This window comes from Lynx rufus, unplaced genomic scaffold (assembly GCF_022079265.1).
Source record: "Lynx rufus isolate CCGP_SWC_20201006 ecotype Redwood Valley unplaced genomic scaffold, mLynRuf1.p SCAF_3, whole genome shotgun sequence".
In the NCBI taxonomy this organism is placed as follows: Eukaryota; Metazoa; Chordata; class Mammalia; order Carnivora; family Felidae; genus Lynx; species Lynx rufus.
The window spans coordinates 72162681-72188062 of record NW_025814845.1 but is presented as its reverse complement, the minus strand read 5'-3'; the positions used below and the strand labels follow the sequence as shown (position 1 = coordinate 72188062).

At 35.2% G+C, this 25382-nt stretch overlaps 1 protein-coding gene across 2 annotated transcripts in view; it reads right to left on the bottom strand.

Annotated features, from left to right (window-relative positions):
- Positions 1 to 25382, bottom strand: part of CCSER1 (coiled-coil serine rich protein 1) — an 854890-nt gene that overhangs the window by 394927 nt on the left and 434581 nt on the right. For both annotated transcript variants that reach the window (XM_047091177.1, XM_047091178.1), the window contains exon 6: positions 21229 to 21436. In XM_047091177.1, the coding sequence (XP_046947133.1) occupies positions 21229 to 21436 (208 nt within the window). The remainder of the gene's footprint in view (positions 1 to 21228; positions 21437 to 25382) is intronic.

The following is a 25382-nucleotide window of genomic DNA, read 5'->3' as shown; positions in this document are numbered from 1 at the left end:
CATTCTTTTGACCCTTTATTTTCACCAAATCTATACCTTTTTGAGGGAAAGGGAGGAGATGTATGTAGCATAAGATATTGGCTAAAAGCATTAACTCTGAAGGTCAGAGTACCTTGGCTATTTAAAATTCTAGCTTTGGAGCACCTGGGTGGCTCAGTCGGTAAAGCATCTGACTCTTGATCTCGGCTCAGGTCATGATCTCATTGTTTGTGAGTTCGAGCCCTGTGTTGGGCTCCTTGCTATCAGTGAGGGGCCTGCTTGGGATTCTGTTTGCCCCTGTCTATCTGCCCCTCCCCTGGTCTCTCTCTCACTCTCTCTCTCAAAATAAATAAACTTTAAAAAGATAATGTTCTAGCTTTGGGGCACTGTCAGTTAAGCATGGGATGCTTGATCTCGACACAAGTCTTGATCTTAGGGTTGTGAGTTCAAGCCCCATGTTGGGCTCCCACTGGGCATGAAGCCTACTTAAAAAAAAAAAAAAAAAGAAAAAAATCCTAGCTTTAAAATATCTAACCACTTTGGATCTTAATTTCCTTATCTATGAAGTACACATGATAATAAGAATACTATTATCATAGGGCTGTTAGGAAGATTAAATGGGATAGTATTTAGAAATGATTACAACAATGTCTGGCACACTATAAGTACTATATAAATGTTAGTTCATTTTTTGATAACTCTGCTTCTTTGCATAACTTACCTTTGTTTTCTTCTTCAGACTCACTTGTTTCTACTCTTCTTTCTTAACTTTCCCTAACATTGCCCATTTCATAATCAGAGTGATACTGAATTACATCAACAGTTAAGCATGCCAAAGCAAACAAATTCACAAAAATGTAACATTAAGCATGGCCTTTTATTCTAGCTCTTCTGTACTGATGACTTATTTATAAGACATATGAATAAGCCACTTGGACAAGCCACTGCTACCTCAAATCCAACATAAACAAAATCAAGCTCATGATATTGTCTCCAGAACTAAAATTTTGAACTTCTTTCTTAATGTTGGGCTGCACCATTCTTTCCACATCTCAGGCTTATAGCATCAGAACAATGTGTGATGTGTTTTCTCCTTAATCCCTATGCCAAATCATTCATTATTCCCTTCATTTCACTTTTGATACAGCTTCCAGTTCCCTCTCTTTTCATGGGTACCTGTTGACACTGCTTCAGGCCACACTCTTACTACCTCACACCTGGATCAGTGTAAGCTGATCTCCATTCCCCCCCCCCCCCGCCCCCAGCAATCTTTACTCCAGTAAATCCTGCATATTGACATCAGATTGATTTATGAACAGAACTGCTTTTACAAAATGCTTCTGCACAAAAAAATTAGCATAAAATTAAATTAAGCTGTTGGCCATTTTAACAGTGAAACCACACTGGAAGCATTGCCCCTTACTTATTACCAGTAGAAAGCTGTCGGGGCTTCTTACTACATGCACAGGTGAATGTGTAAGAACAAGTAGCCAGTTTCTGTTTTTTGATCAATATTGTAACTCTGTGTCACTCTCTTGGAGGTCCTCTATGTGCTACTATGACAGACAGAGTCCTCAGGTTCCCTGTAGAAAATCTGCTTTTATTGGGGATGTTGGCTGGTATATTAGTTTTCTAGAGCTCCTATAACAAAATGGTAGTTTGAATTCATTTTCTCAGCCTGGAGGCCTGAAGTCCAACATTAAGGTGTTGAGAAATTCAGTTTTTACTGAGACCTGTCTCTTTGGTTTTCAAATGACCGTCTTCCTTCCCTCTGTATGTTCACAGAGCTCTCTCTCTCTATGCCGGTGTGTGCCCCAATTTCCTCCATGTTGGGTGCATCTCTGGCATCTCTCTCTCTCTCTCTCTCTCTCTCTCTCTCTCTCTTAGTATAAGGACATCAGTCATATTGGATTAACGCCTCATCCTTATGACCTCATTTAATCTTAATAACTCCTGTAAGGTCCTATGTCCAAATATAGTCATATTAGGGGGTAGAGCTTCAATGTATGAATTTGGGAGGATCTATCTCTTGTACTGTGCCCCACACCAATAGAAACTTCAGGCTTTAAACTGTACTTTATTTTCTGAATATAATAATTTTATGTATCTCTTTCTTGGAAGCAAATACTGTTTTACCTCTTCCCTTCCATCTTTCCTTCCTTCCTCCTTTCATGCTTTCTTTTTGTGGCCTCAGAGAATGTCACTCAATGAATATTTGTGGAAAAACTTAACAGAAGACTGTGAGTCTATGTATAAATTGAATCATATAAGCTATATTAAAGGGTCTATTAAATAAATGCCACATAATAACCTAATATTAAATGTAAAAATAAATTAGAAAGCTCAAGCAATTAAAAAAAAAGACATCATCTTAATAAATGAAGGTAAAATGAAAAATATACAAAATATCTTATTTTGGGGGCACCTGGGTGGCTCAGTCTGTTAAACATCTGACTTTGGCTCAGGTCATAATCTCACAGTTCTTGAGTTCGAGTCCTGGGTAGGGGTCTGTGCTGACAGCTCAGAGCATGGAGCCTGCTTTGGATTCTGTGTCTCCCTCTCTCTCTGCCCCACCCATTTGTGCTCTCAAAAATGAATAAATGTTAAAAAAATTTTTAATGAAAAAATTAAAAATATCTTATTTTATTTTAAAAGTGGTTTACTATGTTTAACTCTCTCCATTTAGATTCTAAAAACAGGCATGACAAGGTCTTTTTTTTTTAATGAAAATAACACTATCACAAGCCAAATAACATTGGTTATTACTTACTGATTCATAAGAAGATATTTTAAAATTGTATTTCTTATTACCTTGAACTTCTCTACGTCACTGCCTAAACTCTTAGGACAAATGACTTGAGTGTATTTGAACTTGTCCTAACCAAGTATAAACTAAACTATATCTAGATTTTCCTTTTTAATTTTCCTACGCCTCACCTACAATCAATGCTAGTTTTAAAGAAATGTTTTTGGGGTGCCTGGGTGGCTCAGTCAGTTAAGCGTCCCACTTTGGCTCGAGTCACGATCTCGTGGTTCGTGAGTTTGAGCCCCACGTTGGGTTCTGTGCTGACAGCTCAGAGCCTGGAGCCTGCTTCGGATTCTGTGTCTCCCTCTCTCTCTTTCTCAAAAATAAATAAACACTAAAAAAATTAAAGAAAAAAAAGGAATATTTTGTATACATTTTGGACTTATCAATATTTTTTTAATTATTAAAAATGAATTGTATTTTTCACAATGATTTATTATTACCGAATATTCACTACATTTCATTCATAGTACCTTTTACACAACATATTTTTGGGAAAAAAAAGCTCTGACAATTTGTGTTCCAACATTTTATGTTTTAATTTTCAGGGCAGAGTATAAAGAACATTTCTAAAAATTTTAAGTGGTAACAGCTATTAAATTGATCAATATAGCTCTTTGGTGTCTATAAGGCCCTGTTGAAAATGATCAACATGGTCATATGTAACTACCTGAGGGAGATAAAAAAAAAGTACAGAATCAATAGAATTATTAGCCTTTAAACACAAACAGAAATGTTAGGCAGCTATTAGACATGTGCAAGGAGGGTTAGGGCAGGTGCTGGACACAGCCCCAGAGCCACCCGAGGGTTAACAGCCATGCCTTTAGAGTCACCTCTGAATAAGAGTATAGGAAAGGCCTGGCCACAGAGCCTGCTCTAACACCACAGGGGGACTTTTAAGAGCCGAACATGTGCATAAGGGGTGCAACTTTCCCCTAACTACCTTTAAGGCCATAAGAAAAGCTCATTAGACACTCATAAATATACAATACATAAATAATTATAACAGAATACATCATGGTTAGGCGCATGCACAGAGGCCAAAATGTTATATAACCACCAGCTGTCAATCAAAAATGTCCAACAAAGCCAAATTTACATATGCAGAAAACAGGCTTAAAAAGATGTAGCCTGAGCTTCTCTGTGCCATTGCTGCTCTTGCTTGACAGTGGCCCACTTTCACTCTTGAAAGTATACTATACTTATCTACTCAATAAACTCTCTCCATCCTGGTCTCTGGTCTCCTATTCTTTGGTACATCTGGGACAAGAACCGCACGACCAGGTAACAGGAATAGAGTCAGGACTCCTGTCCATGTCAGACTCTCAGTAATGGTGCCTGCTGAGGGTAGTCAACCTGATTCACTCAGTACATAGTTAGTAAAAGCTTCACCGAAGTTTATAATCAGGAAAATAGCTAACTACAATAAATAGCCACAGAAATGGTGAATTTTTGAGAAAAATAATTATCATTATAATAAGTGAAGATAAATTCTCTTAATTAAAGCTAAATACTTATTATCTCATAAACAGGAATTCAATTTGGGGGAGAAGCATGATGAGCTGAGAGAACATGGGTATACCATGGAAAAATACTATGGAAAAACATCATTTGTCTTCGGCTGTAATTAAAAATGAAAATGATGTGGTGGGGTGAGGGTGGAGGTAGAGAGTACTAGGAAATTATAAATCCTGTGTGAAGAGATGTTTTATGAGATTTAAAGTAAAGCCCAGGTTACTTCTGTGCTGTCTGGCCACACAAACCAAAAATTCTCTTAAAATATTAAAAAAAAAAGAAAAGAAAAGAAAAGAAAAGAAAAAAAAAGTATATATACATACATATATACATATATATGGATATATATATATGTTATATAACCACCAGCTGTCAATCAAAAATGTCCATTTTATATATATATATATACATATATATATATATATGTATATATATATATATATATATATATATGTATACACACACACATATATGAAATGTCCTATCTCTAATACAAAAGACAGAGAGAGGTGGGTAATCTACTCCTTGTTTTCCAACCAATAGGAAGAAAGATCAGTGCACAGGAAGCAAAGGTGAAAGCCAGGGCCAAAATCCAAGGAGGAATAGTAAATTAACAGAATCTAGTGAAGAAAAGGAGGTAAGAGATAACAATAAGATTCCAATAAATGACTCAGGTAAAGATTGCAAATGTAGACATATGCCCTGGTGTGCATTTTAAGAGCATCGCACAATTTTTTGCAACGCTGGATGACTAATACAGTCAAATCTAATCTGACAGGAAGGAAGTAAATACATAACAAATAACTATTTTAAGGTGTTTGCTTTTGTGTCTATTTTTACACTTGATCTTAGCCAAAATGCCGAGAAGCGATTTTTTGGATCTATTTTTAAGAGCCTTTTGCATCCTACATCCCAATCCCAACACATTCTATTACATGCACTCAACAATTCCCAACACATACAGACACTGTGTGCATAAAAACACATGTGTGGGTAACCACCTCCACACACACCCTCACATACCCCCCCCATATACCAGCATCCTAGTATTTCTTCCATTCCTTAATATTGCAATATTCTCAAATCAACACTTGAATTGTAGACTATCTTTCAACAATAAATTATTATAGTTTGCTGTATGCACAAAGAGGTAGGTGTTATCTGCAGGGTTTTTGCTCCCAAAATCAATGCCAGCAGTTTCTTGGCCTGTGGTCTACACAGTTATAAGCATCCCCAGCAATATTAAGTGTTTTTTGACCACTATCCATTACCAAAAACTTGTTTCTTTTTTTGACGGTTTCTTAAGGGGAAAATACATACATACATATACAACTTTGGTAGGTACAAAGCAATTTGCCAGTAAAAATGAATAGTCTTAGATGTCATCTTAGTACAGAGAAATGTCCAGAAGAAACAATTCAAGAATACATACATGTTGCAATTGTTTTTTCTCCAGTGGCAATTAAATTTGACAAAGCCCCAGCCAAGGAAATTTCTCAAGTTGTTAATTTTTTTCAAGAATGGGTAGTGAATGAGGGAGCCTTATAATATTAGAAAATCAGCCTTAGGTTTCAAAACAGCCGTAGGCTGCAACAAAGGCATACTGGGACACAGAACTTTCAGTAGATAGAGAATTCATCCACACCTTATCTATAACCATGTGTCCAAATCATGCTAGATATTCAGAGTTAAATGAAAGAAAACAACATGCTAACTGAAAAGTTTTTGCAAAGCCCTAAATAAGAAATAAATATCATAATATAATTAATACAGCACTGCATTATGGGGTGACTGTGTGGCTCAGTCGGTTAAGCAACCCATTTTGGCTCAGATCACAATCTCACGGTTCGTGAGTTCCAGCCCCGCAACGGGTTCTGTGTTGACACCTCAGAGCCTGGATCCTGCTTCGGATTCTGTGTCTCCCTCTCTCTCTGCCTCTCCCCTGCTCTCTCACAAAATAAAATATTAAAAAAAATTTAAACTGCATTGTAATTAAACTTCACCCTAGATTACACCACAACATATTTTAAATCATATGTGGTAAATCTACACAAAGTGCCACCTTGAGGGAAAGTAGAATTGTTTGGGAGAGACAAAGACGGAATTGTATGCTTGCTGAAACAGAAGCTTAGAAAATTACTTCTATAACTGAATTTCTTGCAAAAAAAACCATTTAAAAACAGACTTATGGGGGCCTGGGTGGTTCAGCTAGTTAAGCATCTGACCCTTGATTTTGGTTCATGTCATGATCTCACAATTGGTGAGTTCGAGCCCCACATTGGACTCTGCGCTAATAGTGTGGAGCTTGCTTGGAATTCTCTCTCTCATTCCTTCCCTCTCTGCTTCTTCCCTGCTCATATGCATGCGCTCTCTCTCTCTCTCTCTCTCTCTCTCAAAAAATAAAAACTAAAACAATTTAAAAAAATAATAAAAACAGACTTATAGGGATACCTGGGTGACTCAGTTGGTTGAGCATTTGACTTCAGTTCAGGTCATGATCTCGAGGTCTGTGAGTTTGAGCCCCGTGTCAGGCTCTGTGCTGACCACTCAGAGCCTAGAGCTTGCTTCATATCCTGTGTCTCCCTGTCTTTCTGTCCTTTTCCTGTCGGGCTCTGTGCTGACTGCTCAGAGCCTGGAGCCTGCTTCATATTCTGTGTCTCCCTCTCTCTCTGTCCTTTTCCCACTTGCCCTCTCTCTCTCAAAAGTAAATAAACATTAAAAAAATAATAATAAACCAGACTTATATTTCAGCATTTATAAATATTTCTTAAAAACATTTTTTTATTTTGTTTTCATTTTATTTTTTAAAAGTATTTATTTTGAGAAAGAGAGAGAGAGAGAGCACACGGGGGAGGGGCATAAAGAGAGAAGATGAGAGAGAGAGAATCTCAAGTAGATTCCATGCTGTCAGGACAGAGTCCTATGGTGGGGCTTGATCCCAGGAACCAGGATATCATGAACTGAGCTGAAATCAAGAGTTAGATGCTAACCTACTGAGCCATACAGGTGCCCCTAAAATTTATTATTTTAAAATCAAGAAATAGGTACTATATTTGGACATATTATTTATTCACTGACATCTATTAAAAATTTACTATAAAATCATGCAATTTGATCAGAGATTTAGAAAGGTGAACAAGCAGTATTTAGGAAATCTGCGAACCACCGAAGAATCTCTGCAACAAACCTGGGACTCAAGGACTGTGCTTCACCTCTGGAGCATGTAAGAAATAGAAATACCAAAATCAAGGGCCCATTCTAGAAGAAATAAGTCTCATGAATGTGCTATCGAGCTGGGAATCAAATCGAAATCAGTTTAACAAATTTAGAATTAGTACTAGAATAAGCTGTTTTTGTTTTTGCTTTTTTTTTTTTTTTTTTTAGCGTTTATTTATTTTTGAGACAGAGAGAGACAAAGCATGAACGGGGGAGGGTCAGAGAGAGGGAGACACAGAATCTGAAACAGGCTCCAGGCTCTGAGCTGTCAGCACAGAGCCTGACGCGGGGCTCAAACTCACGGACCACAAGATCATGACCTGGCTTAAGTCGGCCGCTTAACCGACTGAGCCACCCAGGCGCCCCTTGTTTTTGCTTTTTAAAGGAGGTGGGGGAGAAGAGAGAGAAGGGAACTAACATTTAAATTCTCTCCGTTGCCAGACACAATTTAAATCTAACCTTCACAATAAAATTTATAATAATTTTTATCCTCTTATTATATGTGAGGAAACCAAAAGCTCATTGAAGCAACTGAATAAAATAGAACAAAATAACATTTTTAAATTATTGTAAATCTAAGACTTGAATTCAGGTTCGCTTAATGGCAAATGCATGATCTTTATTTCACTAGTGGTCCTCAGACTTTGTAATGATAATAAAATAGTAACTAATATATACTGGGCATTTGTTCTGTGTCCTATACTGTTCCATGCATTTTAAGCATATTAACACATGTAATATTCTCAACAAACCTAAGTGATATGTTAATGTTATTATCCCCAGAGTTTAACTTGCCTGGAGTCAGTCAGTTAGTAAGTAAAGGCATGGGATTTAGACTATATGTTCTGGCTCCTAAAAGTAATGCTCTTAACTACACAATGCCTCCTCACTATACTTTAATCACCTCTTTTTGAAGTAGTATGGAATGATAGGCTCAGGCCAGAACCCAAATCTGGCCTTCTGACTATTTCTCTAAATAAAGTTGTACAGGACTCCAGCTATGCTCATTTGTTTATGCTACATGGCTGCTTTCTTACTACTTATAACTAGTTGAGTTGCAATGCAGACTTTATGGCCAGGACTTTACAGAAAAAAAGTTACCTGACCTCTAATGAAGACCATCGATAACAAAACAATTTACATATTTTTGAGGAAAGTGAATCAAATCTTTCTTGATAATTCATTATTCTTTTTAAACTTCTATCTCCTCATACTTACAGAAGCTGTCTAATCAAAGAGAATAAGACAAATAGATCTACTTTTTTCTCACTTATTTGTTATAAATATATTTTGAGTCATTTTGATTTTATTAATAGCTACTCCTCTAAAACAACAAAAAATAAACTATTTAAAACTATAATATTTGCAAGAGTAGATATCTGTATTTCTATTAGTAAATTTACACTAAAATAATGGCGATAGTTTTTTCAGGTTTCTATTTTCATTAAGGTTAAAATGAAATAATTAAGAAATAACTGCCCTCCATCTAAATGAGTCACTAGAGGCTAAAACACTTTTTGCTCATCTGTAAACATGTGAGTACTTTAAGGTTTATATTTCTTCCAAGCAATTGCGTTATGTTTCTAAATGTGTAACGCCATCTTTTATACACTCAGTGATTAAAAACAGGCATTTTCACTGTAATTAAATATGCCTTTCTTTCTGATTTTCAAACAAAAACAAAACACAATTTCAGTAAAAATGTGTCTCAGAGGAACACAATTGCAGGCTTTCCACAGGACCATTTGCTTAAGTGGCTCTCTGTTCTCTCTCTCCCTCCTCCACCAGAAGTGTTGAAAGCTCAGAGTATCCCCTGGAGGTTCTGCAGGGTGCCATCTGCTGTGTGTCTGTTATGTTGCAGCCTGAAATTCTTGATGCCAGATTTAGCCCATTAAATTACACAATAGTATGTGAGTTGTATTACAACTGAGACATTAATGCTGGATTCATGAAGAAAAGGGAGAGACATGCATAGCAAAACCATATTAGTGGTTATTTGATTAATTACTGAATATGATTATAACAGGTTCAATGAGGGTGGTGTTCATTGTTTACATTACAGGCTACAGTCTTTTTGGACTCTTTTCATTTTTAAATAAGCAATAAAATAATACACAAGACCAGCAGACGATATAAGTACACATACCAGGAAAGAATTACCTGGCTGATAGGCATAGGCTTTCTTACCTTGATCCCGCTTCATTTTTATTTTGACATCAAATAAATATCAGAAGATACATTGATGGCAAAGAAATAGCCAACATATTTCTGCAATTTTAGCAGGCAGAGGTAGTGTTGTAGGGAATGGGATTGGTGGACAGGAAGCCATTCAGTGTATGAATAATTTGGAGAGAGGAGAAAGACAAAGCACTAGCAGAGGAGGGGTAGCAGAGACACAGGGAGATACAGAATCTGAAGCAGGCTCTGGGGTCTGAGCTGTCAGCACAGAGCCTGATGTGGGGCTCGAACTCATGAACCATGAGATCATGACCTGAGCCGAGGTCGGACACTTAACCAAGTAAGCCACCCAGGCGTCCCAGAAAGACTGAGTTTTTTAATGCAACATTAAACACATATAAGAAAATATTACATGTATGTAATAATTTTGAAGAAACATATACAGAAATGTACTGCTAATACAATAAATGTTATCTACAAAGTCCTCTGCCGGCTTCTCCTTAACTGTACGTGCTTACCTCTCTTCCTACCCATTATCTCTACATAGGTAATCTTATCTTGAACATTATGTTTAACTTCTTGTATTTCTTCTCATGGCTGTAGTGTATATTAGTATATTAGTACTATTAGTGTATTAGTATATACTATATATGTACAGACACACTAGTGTGTATATATGCATATATATATATATTCTTTAATGATATATTATTTAACTTTGTTCATTTTTTAACTCTATATTCTATATGAATTTATCTATGACTTGGTTTTTGTACTCAAAATACTCTTTGTGGGACATAATAATACATAAACATAAACCTTTCTATCATATGAATATATTATACCCAGAGGGAGAGTAATGTGGTACAAGCGCTTTGGAAAAACCATATCATTGAGTAATTTTGAATATGTACTTAGTAATTCCATTTCTGGAAGAGACCGGATATTTAGGAAGAGACTAGTGTCTTGCCCAGAGTCACATGTACCTAGTGAGAACTGATACTCAAATTTGAGAAGTCTATTCCAGTATAGACTAGTATATTGCAATCACTATGCTCGATTGCCTTTGCAGTATAATAATCTTAATATAAATAACATTTTTCAAAAGAAAAATAATACCTCAATATGGAGGATACTCATGTAAAATGAATTTCTGTTTATCGTTCTTAAGTAGCCTAATAAAATTATAATATCCTTCCAAAACTAAACATGTCTTACTTTAAGATAAGTTTTGAAAATTATTTCAGGACATGTATTATTCATTTTCATATCCTCAAACACAGAGAGTAACACCTTATAAATAAATGAACCAATAATTTAACAACTGAGAACCTGGTGGGAATGGTTACTATTTCTATTCTAGGTTGTTTTATTTATTTATTTATTTATTTATTTATTTATTTATTTATTTATAATGTTTATTAATTTTTGAGAGAGAGAGAGAGAGTGGACAGGGGAGGAGCAGAGAGAGAGAGGGAGACAGAATCTGAAGCAGGCTCCAGGCTCTGAGCTGTCAGCAGAGCCTGATGCAGGGCTGGAACCCACAAGCCATGAGATCATGACCTGAACTGAAGTGGGAAGCTTAACTGACTGAGCCACCCAGGCTGTTGTTTTGTAAATGAACACTTCTACTAGGTCATTTTACATACTGAAATTCCTAGTGCTTAGGTAAGTTACTTTTGGAATTAATGGATTTCCAAAATCCATTGATTGTTTTCTTTTCTTTTCTTGTCATACTTACTTTACAGCACCATCCCACAACTTGCCATTCTTGAAGCCATGTTCTCTCTTGACTTCTTGACATTAAAACTTAGTATTCTTCCCTTCTCATCAGACACTCTTTTTCTTGATTTTTCATCATTAAATACTGGAGCATCTCGCTCTGGTTTTAGGTACAAGTTCTCTCTTCCGTAGCTTTAAACGGAATCTACATAATCTTGAATACTCTATATTTCTAGCCCTAATCTTTCTGGGTTTGTAGACATATTAATTTGAATTTCTACTTGCTACAGTCCCTATATTTCTAAATGAACACCTCCACCTTAACCTGGCCAAAACAGAACTTGTTTCCTTCCTGTCTCACACAGGTTACTCCTCTCCTACTCTTCCTAATCTCAGGAAGTAGCAAGAACAGGTGCCCATTACTCAAGTTACAAGTCTCAGTTACATTTGTTTTCCTCTTTCCATCACCACCCAATTCCAATCCATAGCAATTATTGTTGGCATTACTTTCAAAACACATAACACATTGTTTTCCTTCTCACTGCCTCAACTGCTACCACCATGATCTGTTACAATCATTTCTAACTTGTAAAAACCTTTCTTTAATATTGACTGAAAACAGGAAATTTAGTTGACATGCAGTAGCTCTTTAGCCAGAGAATGTCAGTTTCTTTTATTTTTTTTTTTCAACGTTTATTTATTTTTGGGACAGAGAGAGACAGAGCATGAACGGGGGAGGGGCAGAGAGAGAGAGGGAGACACAGAATCGGAAACAGGCTCCAGGCTCTGAGCCATCAGCCCAGAGCCCGACGCGGGGCTCGAACTCACGGACCGCGAGATCGTGACCTGGCTGAAGTCGGACGCTTAACGGACTGCGCCACCCAGGCGCCCCGAGAATGTCAGTTTAAATGTACTGCCTCAGTTGAAAGTCCAGAAAACCGTAAATGGAAACAATACTTCTATCTTTAGTTTCAACTAACATAACTTTTATTAACAATGATTAATAATGAATTGTTATTCAATAAATACAACATTTGGTCCTAGTAAAGAACATTTACTAGCATATTTCCAAGTATTTAAGACATCTTTAATATTTGTCACCTGGCTTGACATAGTCTTTAATAATCACACAAACAAGGTAATTGCAGTAACTCATATTCATGGATACTTTCCCTACACTCTCAGTGTCATAACCTTTTTATTGTTTAATTGTCCAAATAACCTTATGGTGTATTTAATAAAGTTTCATATGATGAAATAGAGACCCAAAACCTTAACTTGTAGCAGCTATTAAGTCGCAGAAGTGAAAATCACTCCTAGAAGATCTTAATGATCTCAAATACCTGTGATCTTTACCATCTAATATATTTCCTCCAGGGGGACTTTGTTAATGAAATGGGGCTGGGAATTAGGAAATGATTTTTCACTGCCTTTTCAAATCTTTCCTAGAGGACTATCAAAAGTTAAATAACAGAAGAGCCATGGAATTATTCTTCCCTTCCCTTCTTATCTATTTTCCAGATCAAATTTTATAGTCTTATAAAGAGCCACACCTCTTGTAAGCAGAATATTCTTATTCGGTAACCTATGCATTCTCAGTGAATCTAAGATATGCTATTATCTAAGCCAGAGGATACTTTGAGACGTATAGAATGGGATTGCTTGTTTCGCATGAAGATTGTGTTACACTGTTTTTTTTAAACTTGTTACTCTAATGAGAAAGAAAATTAAGCTCTAATAACAATTTATAAGAATCAACAATAGTGCTCTAACTACATCTGCATGATAAATGGTCATACTTCATTTACAGGCCTCCCAAAGGAAGAACAGAAATTCCACAAAATGGAAGCACTGACAGGGGAGTTACCAGTTATGTGATGACATTCCACATGGTGTCATATTAAGTGTGTAATTTGATGAGCTTTGATAAAAATACAAGGCTATACACCAACTATACCAAGCCAGATGTAAACATTTTTTTTTATTACCACAGAAATTTATTAGAAGTAGAGCTATTCTGAAAGCTAGAAAGGTAGTACTGCAGAATACCTAGTTTAGCCAGACAAAAGGTGTCCTGCTAGAGGTTTTAGGGTATGGCTCACAGATCCGCTCAACCAAACAATGACATTTTTCAAAAGCTTAAGCAGGTTGTTCATCAGCTACTTCAAGTTCAAAAAGGGTTTATTTTGAACACGTTTGGTGATGTGGCTTTTGTCTAATGGAGTATTTAATGGAATATCTAATGGAATGGATGAATTCCTAATAAGAGTCATAAGAGATCCAAAAATAATTTAAGAGAATTCTATTCATAGAAACATTCTGCAATTTGGACTTAAAGGGACAGAAACATTACAAAATGAAGACTTCTTTGGAAACCAACATCTCCAAACACATGTAAGAATGGGATAACTATTCAGAAGCAAATAATGTGCTAACTTTATAAAACAAAACAAAACAAAAAAGAATGACTTGGAGGGTAGAACCAAGAGTACAGAAGGCAGACCTAAAAGCCATGAAGAATCATTCCCAGGCACTGAGGCCTAAACAAGAAACTGCTAACCTATGCATTAGTTCACAGGTCTTCGAATGGAGAACTGAACTTGGATTGCTTTACTTAAGCCTTATCTACAACTTCACATGCCTTTACAGGAAAAGACTCTGATGATGTAATGGAATGATACTTTGGGTGCCCTCAGGGAGAGGTAAATATACTTTGAATTGTAAGGGATGCATCATCATTGGGGTCCCAAAGATAGACTATTGTAGCTTGTGTAGCAAAGGCCACTTTTTTTTTTTTTTTTGTATAGTGATTTTTCACTTTTGTATAGTACCCTCCCATACTAATAGCAAGGCTGGCCTTTATTTCCAACAAATTTCACAAAACTGATGATATGTTACTTCTGAGATGAGATTATAAAAGACACTGCTCATTTTTGTATCATGCTTTTTCTTTTGGATTGTCTTGGGACAAGACACTCTTGGGAAGCCAGATGGGAACATACATGGTGAGGAACTGAGGCTCTGGCCACCAGCAGTGAAGAACTGAATCCTCCTGCCACAGCTAATGAATGAGCTAGGAAGTAAATCCTCAAATACAGCCAAACTTCCATATGAGCTCAGCAATGGCTGACATTTTGAGGGCAACCTCATGAGAGGCTTTCAGCCAGAACCAGTTCATAAGCTGCTCTCACTGTCCTGACCACAGAAATCGTAAGATAACAAACATTTGTTGTTTTGGACCACCAGATAATTTTCTATGGAGCAATACATAATTTTATTACAACTTTCTATTTTTGTATCCTTGAACCTGCCTAAATCCACGTTTTATTGTTCCTATTAGGCATATTATAAACTTTTTAATAGAATTCTTAGGGATCTGTCTATAAACCACCATGTCATCTACTGATAGAGGTAGTTTTACATTTTCTTTCCTATATTTAAGGTTTTAATGCTTTTGCTTTTGCTTTTTATGTTTATTTATTTTTGAGAAAGAGACAGAATGAGAGTGGGGGAGGGCACAGAAGGAGACAGAATCCAAAGCAGGCTGAGCTGTCAGCACAGAGCCTGACATGGGGCTTGAACTCCTGAACCATAAGATCATGACTTGAGCTGAAGTTGGAAGCTTAACCAACTGAGCAACCCAGGCACCCCCATCTTAAGTTTTTTTTAATGTATGATAGAATTCAGCACTGAAACTCCCGGGCTTTTTCTTTGCTTTTCTTTTTTTTAATGTGAATGATTTTTCTCCTTCTTCTCCTCCTTCTCCTTCTTTTTTTTCCTTCCTTTAATAATAACATCTATTTATTTAATAGAAATTGGACTATGCAGACTTTTACTTTCTTCTTGTGTCATTTTGGAAAATTAGATTTTTCAAGAGATTTGTGCTTTTCATCAATATTGTTATATTTGTGGTCATACTGTTGTTAATAACATCACCTTATTTTCCTTTCAATGTCTTTAAGATTTGTACTGATTACTCCTGCCTTGATTCATTGATGATACTAGTAATTTGTGTTTCTTCTTTTATTTTTTTTTTCTACAGTCTTTTTTTTTTTTTAAGTTCTCAAAAAAAAAAACAATTTGGGGATCATAAATTTTCCTGTTTTTTAAATGTTTATTTTTTTTTAATTTTTTTAAACGTTTATTTATTATTGAAAGAGAGAGTCAGAGAGTGATCAGGGGAGGGGCAGAGGGAGAGGGAGACACAGAATCTGAAGCAGGCTCCAGGCTCTGAGCTGTCAGCACAGAGGCCAACACAGGGCTCGAACTCACAAACTGTGAGATCATGACCTGAGCCGAAGTCGGACGCTTAACTGACTGAGCCACCCAGGTGCCCCTTAAATGTTTATTTTTGAGAGAAAGTATGTTGCCCTTGTGTGTGAGCAGGAGAGGGGCAGAGAAAGAGGGAGACAGAATCCCAAGCAGGCTTTGCACTATCTTCACAGAGCTAACATGGGGCTCCAATACAGGAACCACAAGATCATGACCTGAGCTGAAATCAGGAGTCAGATGTTTAACCAACTGAATTGCCCTAGGGTTCATAAATTTTCTATTATCTCATTTCAACTCTATTAAGTTTGTTCTTCATGTTAGGAACCTAAGGAAGTTAGTCCCTTCCTTAGGTTTAATTTGCTCTTCTAGTTAACAAAAAACTTAGATTGTCAATTATAGCACTTTCTTCCTTTAAATATAAACTTTTAATTTTTTCATATATGTATTTTATTTTTGAGAGCGAGTGAGCAAGTGCACAAGCAAGGGAGAAGGACAGAGGGAAAAAAAAATATTAAGCAGGCCCCATGCTCAGTGGAAGTTCAATGTGAGACTGGATTCCATGACCGTGGGATCATGACCTGGGCCAAAATCAAGAGTCAGAAGCTCAATAAACTGAGCCACCCAGGTACCCCTTAAATATAAACTTTTAAAACTATAAACTTCCTTCTAAGCATGGTTGCAATGCTATACCACAAAGTTTAGATTTTCATCTTATATTACCATCATTATCATCTCACTCAAATCACTTTAAAATTTCCCTTGAGGTTTGAAATTGATTCATGAGGTATATAGTAATTGGTTGTTTAATTTCCAAGAATTTGATCTCTTGTTATTTTATCATTCCTGACTCCTGATTTAATTCCATTGTTCTAAAAAAAATGTACTCCATAGATTTCTACATTTGAAATTTATTGAGACTTTTTTATGACCCAGCATGTACTCTGTCTTGGTGATGCATTTGCAAAGAATGTATAATTCTATTATTAATTGTAGTAATCTATAAATGTCAGGTTAAAGAAGTTGGTAATGTTCAAATATTCTGAAACTCTTCTGATTTCGTTTAGTTGTTTTATCAATTCTAGAGAACGGAGTTAAAATCAACTATGATATGAATTTGTCTATTTCTTCATCTAGTTCTGTCATATTTTACACCATAAATTTACAAGCTACTTAAATAAGCCATCCACATATATGATTATGTTTTCCTGATGAACTGACTCTTTCATCAGTACGAAACATAGGTCTTTGATTCTGGTAACATGCCTTATTATATCTGACAGTACAGCCATTCATTTTCTTGTGTTTTTAGTTTTAATAGTACTTCTTTTCCAATTTTTACTTTAAACAAATTTTTTAGCAAGCAAAAACAAACAAACATAAAGCAGATAGCAGAAACGTGATTTTGTTATTTTCAAAAGATAAATATAAAGTGAAGTCTAATTATTACACTGCTATCTGCATTTACATGGGTAATTGCTTGCTTTTGGTAAATTTCCTTACTTTATGACTCCATAATTGCTTTTCCTGTCTATAATTATCCATTGCTGGTGTTACTATTCTATAGGCTTTTCATTTGCTCTTGACATGTGCTGATAGAAAAAAATGTCAGTTATAAAATCGTTGGAAACAGGGGCACCTGGGTGACTCAGTCGGTTGGGCGTCCGACTTCGGCTCAGGTCATGATCTCGTGGTCCTCGAGTTCGAGCCCCGCGTTGGGCTCTGTACTGACAGCTCAGAGCCTGGAGCCTGTTTCAGATTCTGTGTCTCCCTCTCTCTCTCTCCGACCTCCCCCCATTCATGCTCTGTCTCTATCTCAAAAATGAATACATGTTAAAAAAAATTTTAAGTTGTTGGAATCATTTTACTGAAATATCTTTAAAAAAACACAAAAAATTCTTAAATGTCCATTGAATAGTGATGAATGGTGAAGTTCAAAACATTCCAAATTTCATCATATATTTGTGAATTAAATTTATAATTAAAAATAAGAAAAAATACCTTTGAAAATTTTGTTATTATTATTTTTGGAGATATTAAAATTAGTTTGAATTATTAGGTTGTTGAGAAAAGGAAAAAGGAAAATAAGCTTTTTAGTCAATTACCAGCCTAACTTTGCATGGTTTTATAAATTATACTGATTCTCAAATAAATGGTTCTCACATTGTTAGAATAGATTCATCTCATGATATTAACTTTTTAAAATTTGTTTAACATTTTTCTAACTTTTTTTTAATGTCTCTTGATTCAGGAAGTTTGCTAGGTACATTCCCAGGATTCATTTATTAAATATAAACTAAGAAGGCATGGGTAGCAGTGGGGGATTACAAATGACCTTAGGTAAATATTCTTATTAGTTATTATCTTTCTAGAAATTTATACTACTCATCTCACCTGAAATCTCTTCCCAGTAGCCCTCTTGGTTAATTACCATATACTGCAAACAAATTTCATGAGGGAGTGCAAAAAGGAAACAGAGCAAAGTGAAAGGAAACAGAACAGAGACTATCTCTGTAGGTATTAAACATTCTCTTCTTTTACAGCTAATAGAATTATGTGGAAAAAAATAACAAAAGAGGAAGAAAAAAAATGGCATAGTTTCCCCGTTTGCTACAGTCACTTTTATAGCTAATGCTATAAATGACAATAGAATTTCTAAGGGCCCAAAGTCAGTCTTTTTTTTTTTTTTTTAAATAAAGGTGTTAATGTTTGGGTTGTTGGGAATATGCACATGCATTTTAATAATGGTAACTTATCTTCAAAGAGGGGAGACAAAATTAAAAGTGTGAGGTTCCACTCAAAATATTCACATTTAACCTACCTCAGAATTAAAATTTAAGATATCAACAGAGCATCATTAGGAAAAACATCAAATAGGAGCATTTTCTAATGTGATATATTAAACTCATTAGTTCCTTTTTATTTTAAAAATCAAATAGTTGAGATCTTCTGCAGCTAAAAAATAATCTGTGTATAATAGTGGGACTACATTTCATAAAAATGTAACCATCAAATAAGAATAATTTTTCTATATTAAAAAAGTTTTGTTAATCTAAGATGAGTAATTGGTATTAAACTCAAATTAAGTAAGGAAATGTAGATTATCATTGGAAAATTCCTGGTTTAGAGGACAGTTTTTTTTTTTTTAATTTATTTATTTAAGTGATCTCTACACCCAGTGTGGGGCTCTCATAACCCTGAGATCAATAGCCACCTGCTCTAACGACCGAGCCAGCCAGGTGCCCTAAGAATATTTAAATAAACAATTTTCTTTTAAGGCATTCATTATAAAAACAACTAGAACAGTTGTCAATGTTAATCAAATCATAATATTGCTTTTCGTGTTGACAATAAAGAATAAGACCCTGCTCTCTGAATGGCTTACCAAACATGTAATTATTGCTCATTATACATGAGCTTTAAAAACAAATTGTCTTCAGTTTCTTCAAATGTTCTTTAATGAATAAAAACAGATGGAAGTATAAAGACAATTGCAATATATTCAGAACATTAACTCTACAGTGAATATCACTAAATATTTTTAAATTATAAAATTAAGTACACTAAGAAAACACCTTGACATTTCCTGTCTGTTCTTCCTACTTCCTTTTTACTTGTTGATTTTTTAATTAAAACTCAGACCAAGGGAGAGGTAGAAAGATGAATAGATGAACATTACAGACTTTGAGATTAATATCTTTTAATATAACAGCTGTTATTAAGCTTGCCTTGTTCAAAGAGATTCAGGCTGCATGTTAAGCCAAAGGTCAGGGAGATTTAACAAGTGCAGCAAAACACTTACGTTGTCAGTACAGGGACCTCATAGTCATACATATAGTAGTATGCTCTAACTACTTAATAGGCTTACCAAACACTGGAAGCCCTAATTTGTAGTATTTGTTAATTCCTGTGGCATAATATTCCCATGTGGCTGATTTCAAGTTGCCAAAATGACTTAAATGAATCTAAAATTGGAAAAATATGCACAGTAACTGTTATGTTTTCACATATAGAGCCAATAGATGTAAATAAATGCATGAGTGTAGTTAATAGTAGAATATAGTAAAATAAACAATAAATGATAGGTTTTGAGTACAGATTACCCTTCTAAAAATATAATGTGCTTCATCATAAGTGTGTATAATTTAATTTTATGATGGTCCTTAACTGCCAGCTCATAAAATTCCTGAAATTCTAACAGTGACTGAAAATAAAACCACTACTCCTGCACCCCACCTGCATAGATTCTAGCAATATAAACCGGTATGGAATGCAGATATTTTTTCCAGTTTTTACTTTAACATCTGATAAGAACACATGACTGAATAACCCCAATAGTCTATGGCATCATTTCTCTTAAATTCCCTCTCTCTTTCTGATTCCATTCTGGCCTCTAGCGGTAGCTGCTAGCATTATTATCATTACCCATGTGTTATTAGTGGTCATCTTTGTAAGGAAGCCATGATATTACTCATTCTAAATAGTTATATTTTCTGTTCTTACATTATTTATTATCATCTCCTATCAAGACAAATCAATTGAACAATAATGGGATATAGTAAAAAGTTGAGTGACTTTGAAGTCAGAAATATCAACCTGTTGTCTTGAATTCACACCTAGTGGAGGAAAGATATTTAACATTTCTGATGTCTCACTTTACATATCTAAAGTAATGTTAATGTGTGTGCTGTTTATAGAAATCCCCCCCAAAATAGATGTAATTATAAAAATATATCCATGCGGTGCCTGGGTGGCTCAGTCAGTAAGGCATGGACTTCGGCTCAGCTCGTTAGCTCATGGTTAGCGAGTTCCAGTATCAGACTCTGTGCTGATAGAGCAGAGCCTGCTTTGGATCATCTGCCTCCCTCTCTCTCTGCCCCTCCCCTGCTTGCATGCATGCACATATACTCTCTCTCTCAAACATAAACATTAAAAAATAATATAATCCATAACATACCTAAATCCTAAAGGATGGCTGATTACTGGCCTTAAAGATGAAATAATCCACCATGTATTCTCCTAACAAATTCATCATCTAACAGCACAAATGTAGAAGGGCAACTGTATTCAGTGGGTAAAATCAGTCAAACATTCAGATTACATTTTACTAGACTGTTTTTACTGGAACAAAAATGACTAAACTACTTTTATGGTATCATATAAATAAAGCCTCAGTATCATTAAAATGAAGTCCATTTAATAGGTCTCTCAATAGCTTTATAGCAACATAGAAATGTAACTTAATAACTGATGCCCGTTTCTCTTTAATCCACTTTGCCCAGGTTTGGTGTCACTTTATTCTTTTTTTTTTTTTTTTCACTTCCTTCATAGAATCTTAGAATTCTAGAGCTTAAGAGTACCTTATAAACCAGAGCTCCATGTCCTTCATTTGACAAAGGAGAGCGCTAAATTGCAAGACAATGCCTGACCCCTGCTCAGTGTCATTCACTTAATTATTGAAAGAAGCAGGTACTAACCAGTCTATAGACTCCACTGTCTACCAGCACTGAGAGACATTAATCTTAGAGTAAACCATTAATTACCTCTTGAAGAACTCTCTTCATCTTTAATAATAATGTCTTGACAGCTGTGCAGTCCTGTAACATCAATCTGAAAGGCAGAGAGTCTAAGCCTCCATTTTCTTCCACACCTTGCAGGGGCCAATCTGCAGATGGACTGGGGGGCATTCGGCTCATATGGGAACACCTGACTTCCTGATCAATGTCTTTTGTTAATTTCAGGGAAAGATTCCTAATAAGAAAAAAAAAAGAACAAAAAATTACAATGTAGCATATTCAAAGCAGTATTTTTCCAAGTTGTTGATCAATGTCAGTAGTGAGCTACAAAAAAAATTCCTTGTGATGTGTATCAATTCCTCTTAGTACTAGTCTTTGAAAATTCTGAGACCCTTTGTCAAAATGCCCATGTTAGTGTCTTCTATCCTATTTTCTCTAAGACTGATAAGAATAAAATGGAATATAAAATTTAGATTTCACAGTATGCATAATAGTTCATTTACGACAGAATTTTCAAAAATTTATCAGGTTTTAGTTGTGAACTACCCTGTTGTCTGGTGCATATTAGGCTGACTCAGTAAGTAAGCATATAATTGAAGTTGAAAAAATGAATACGATAATGAGCGAATGAATAAAGCATAAATTTTGGTAATAATCTATGCAATATGTCATCTACATACACAAATTTTTCTGCAAGGTGATCTGTTATACATTGCAAGGCTGCCACCCATGGTTCAAAATTTCCTAACACGCTTACAATAAAGTAATTAAGCGCATGTTTTTAAAATTCCTTTTAGTTAGATTGCTATTTCTTTGAACCTCTTTGTCCAGTCATATATCGAAACATCATTGAAGACTGACAAACGTTTTAGAAACCATACAGGTGTGAAGTTCCGTGACTAATTTCAGGAGTTTACTGAGGTTCAGTGGATTATAGTTTAACATTTACAAATCTAAGAATCTCTATAATTTTCAGATAGTTAAGAATGGGCTATATACAGAAATTCATTTAGGAGATAAATTAGCTATTTGTTTTATACTTCGAAAGACTGAATGTATTCATAATTCCAACAAGAGAGAATGATGGCATTTTTTCACAATTATACAAAACATCCATATTGTGTCCAGCGAGCAATAATGGCTGAAGTTGGATAATAGGATACAGGCTTACAGGATGTAGTCACTGACCTCAAGACGTTCACCACATTTATTAGTAGGTGGTACTGAAAGAATATCAGTTACCTTGAACAACATGGATTTGAACTGTGTGGGTCCACTGTTTTTGATAATTATAGTACATTATATAAATGTTTTTTTCTCAGGATTTTCTTCACATTTTCTTTTCTCTAGTTTACTTTATTGTAAGAAAACGGTATATAATACACATAACATACAAAATATGTGTTAATTGACTGTTACTGATAAGGCTTCTGTTCAATAATAGGCTATTAGTAGATAATTTTGGGGGAGAGTCAAAAGTTACCCACAGATTCTTGACTGTGCAGGGGGTTAGCACCTCTAACCCCTGGGTTGTTCAAGGGTCAACTACAATATTCTTTCACATATGAAAAACAGATATTTTCACCTCAAAACATCTGACTTCTAAATGAAAAAGTTGGCTACGAGACCACTATAATCAAAATCATTCTTAATTAGGTTGAGGTCGTGAAACAGACTATTAAACAGGGCTACTACTCAGCTGCAAAAGATAACACAGCCATCCTGTTGTATGTTTATGAGCTACCTTCTGATTGATTGGCCCCTGAGGTTTATAATTGTTAAATATTTTATAACTCAACCTTTTTAACAATAGACTTTTATTGGGCCAAAAATATCCAAGTGATTCTGGGTAAATTCACCTAAAAAAAATCCCTGTATTTGACAAGAAAAGGAAAAGTCTCTAATATGAACCCATAGTTTCCTCTCACAAAGACCATCCATAATAATGCCAGGAGGATAAAGCTAGTTCACATACTCTCCTGTCCCTGCATTAGCAGGGCTCACTAGATAATAAAATCTGTGCACTTTGGGACATATACCACTCTGTCTGCCAACTCTCTGAATGATTATCATTTCAGAAGAGTGAAAAAAATATGCATTATAACAAAAAAGATAGACAGTCCCTTAACTTGGCCAAAAAAGTAGGGGTTGGGTCAGGGGGAATACTGAGGCCTGATACAGTGGGTCACTAATCACAACTACTACAAATAAACAACAAAGACATTGTAATCTCCACTGAACATATATACAGTTCACCCTCTCTGTGCCAACTCCATGAATCTTCAGTAGAATTGCTCAGTAATATTTACACTTGCCTTGTTGCTCATGAATACTGTTCAAGTCTTTATAACTAAAAATTTAATGCTTAGTTTTTCCACAGCAAAGGAAACCATCAACAAAATGGCAAGGTAACCTACTGAATGGGAGAATATATTACAAATGATATACCAAATAAGGAATTAAGATCCAAATACATAAAGAACTTATACAATTCAACACCATAAAAACCCCAAAAAATCCAATCAAAAAATGGGCAAAGGACATAGACATTTTTTTTTCAAAAAGACATACATGCAGATGACAGACACATGAAAAGATGCTCAATGTCATACATCATCAGGGAAATGCAAATCAAAACCCAGGAAGATGTCACCTTACACTTGTCAGAATGGCTAGAATCAAAGAGACAAGGAGGGCACTTGGGTGGCTCAGTTGGTTGAGCATCTGACTCTTGATTTTGACTGGGGTCATGATCTCAGGAGTCATGAGTTCGAGTCCTATGTCAGGTGCTGACAGAGTGGACCCTGCCTGGGATTCTCTCTCTCTTTCCCTCCCTCTCTGTCTCTTAATAATAATAAATTAAATAATTTAATTTATTACTAAAATAAATAAATAAACTTAAAAAAGAGAGAGAGAGAAAGTATTTTGATTAGCACAGGAATTAAAATTAAGCTGTTCAGATAAAGCGTACATGGGATCATTCTGTTACTATTTCTTACAACTGCAGTAAGTCTATAACTGTCTCAAAACAAAAAGTTTAATTAAAAAATTTATCAACATTTAGATAAAGTTGAATTTAAACTTATGGACCTTTCTCAGTCTGTAAGTACCACAAAAATGAAGGTTTTGAGTAAAATTAACAGGAAAGCTCATAAACGTTACATTAGATGTATTCTTGAAAGTTTCAACTTGAAAAACTTGAGTTTTAACTGGCACTTTAAACATTTAACTTAAACTACTACAGTGAACTGGCTCTGTACTTTTGTCACTGGAATTCTTTGTGTGAAAGGAATTTTCTACCAAGCTAGTTGAACAGTTCTGCTGCAATTCTATTTTCAATATGACAAATTTAATAAGAAAATGGATATCTTAAAATAAACTTAGAATGATTAAAGGATCTTCCTTATCAGGGAGAAAAAAATAAAATGATTTTCATGATTTTTTCTTCTCATTTAGTTAGAAGGAGCACTATCATTTTGATAGTGAGAAATTTTCTTTCCACCCACATCATTTGGAAACCTCCCAATATAATGGCCACAATGACTAACAAAATACAAGATCATGTCAGTTGCAAAGGATTGATGCCCTTATCTGTCAAAGGAGCTGTTCCTTATTTAGTGCACTGACACCTTTCATTATAGCACATATCTATGGCCATAAGGGATCTCAATGATTTACACTTTATAATATGGCTGTAATTTCTGAAGCAGATTTCCAAGGAATGAAAAAGTAAAAGTAATCTTTTTTGACCACCATAATAAATAAGCATATGCATACACCTCTTTCCAAAGCTTCATTAAGTAGATCTGTAGAAAATAATAGTTTCTGAAAACCTTACTTTTGGAAACTTATTTTTATTTAATTTTCATTTTAAAAAGGATTGAGTTATCTATGGTAAATTCAATTTTAGCTTGAATAATTCTAAGACAGGCATTCCAGAACTAAAAACTGTCTGTGTAAGAAACTAACCACAGGAAGCCTATTGTTGATAAATAAGCTGTTTTTCTCATATTTCTTTTCGAAATATATTGTTCACTGAAAGTGTCATTTGGGGGGAAAAACTTGTATATCAAATTGTTTTATAGTTGGATAGTTAGCTTCGTTATTGAAAGGACAGAACCGGCATCCCTCCCTCCACAGTAGTATAGTGGTTATAACAACTGGTTAACACTTTCAATTTA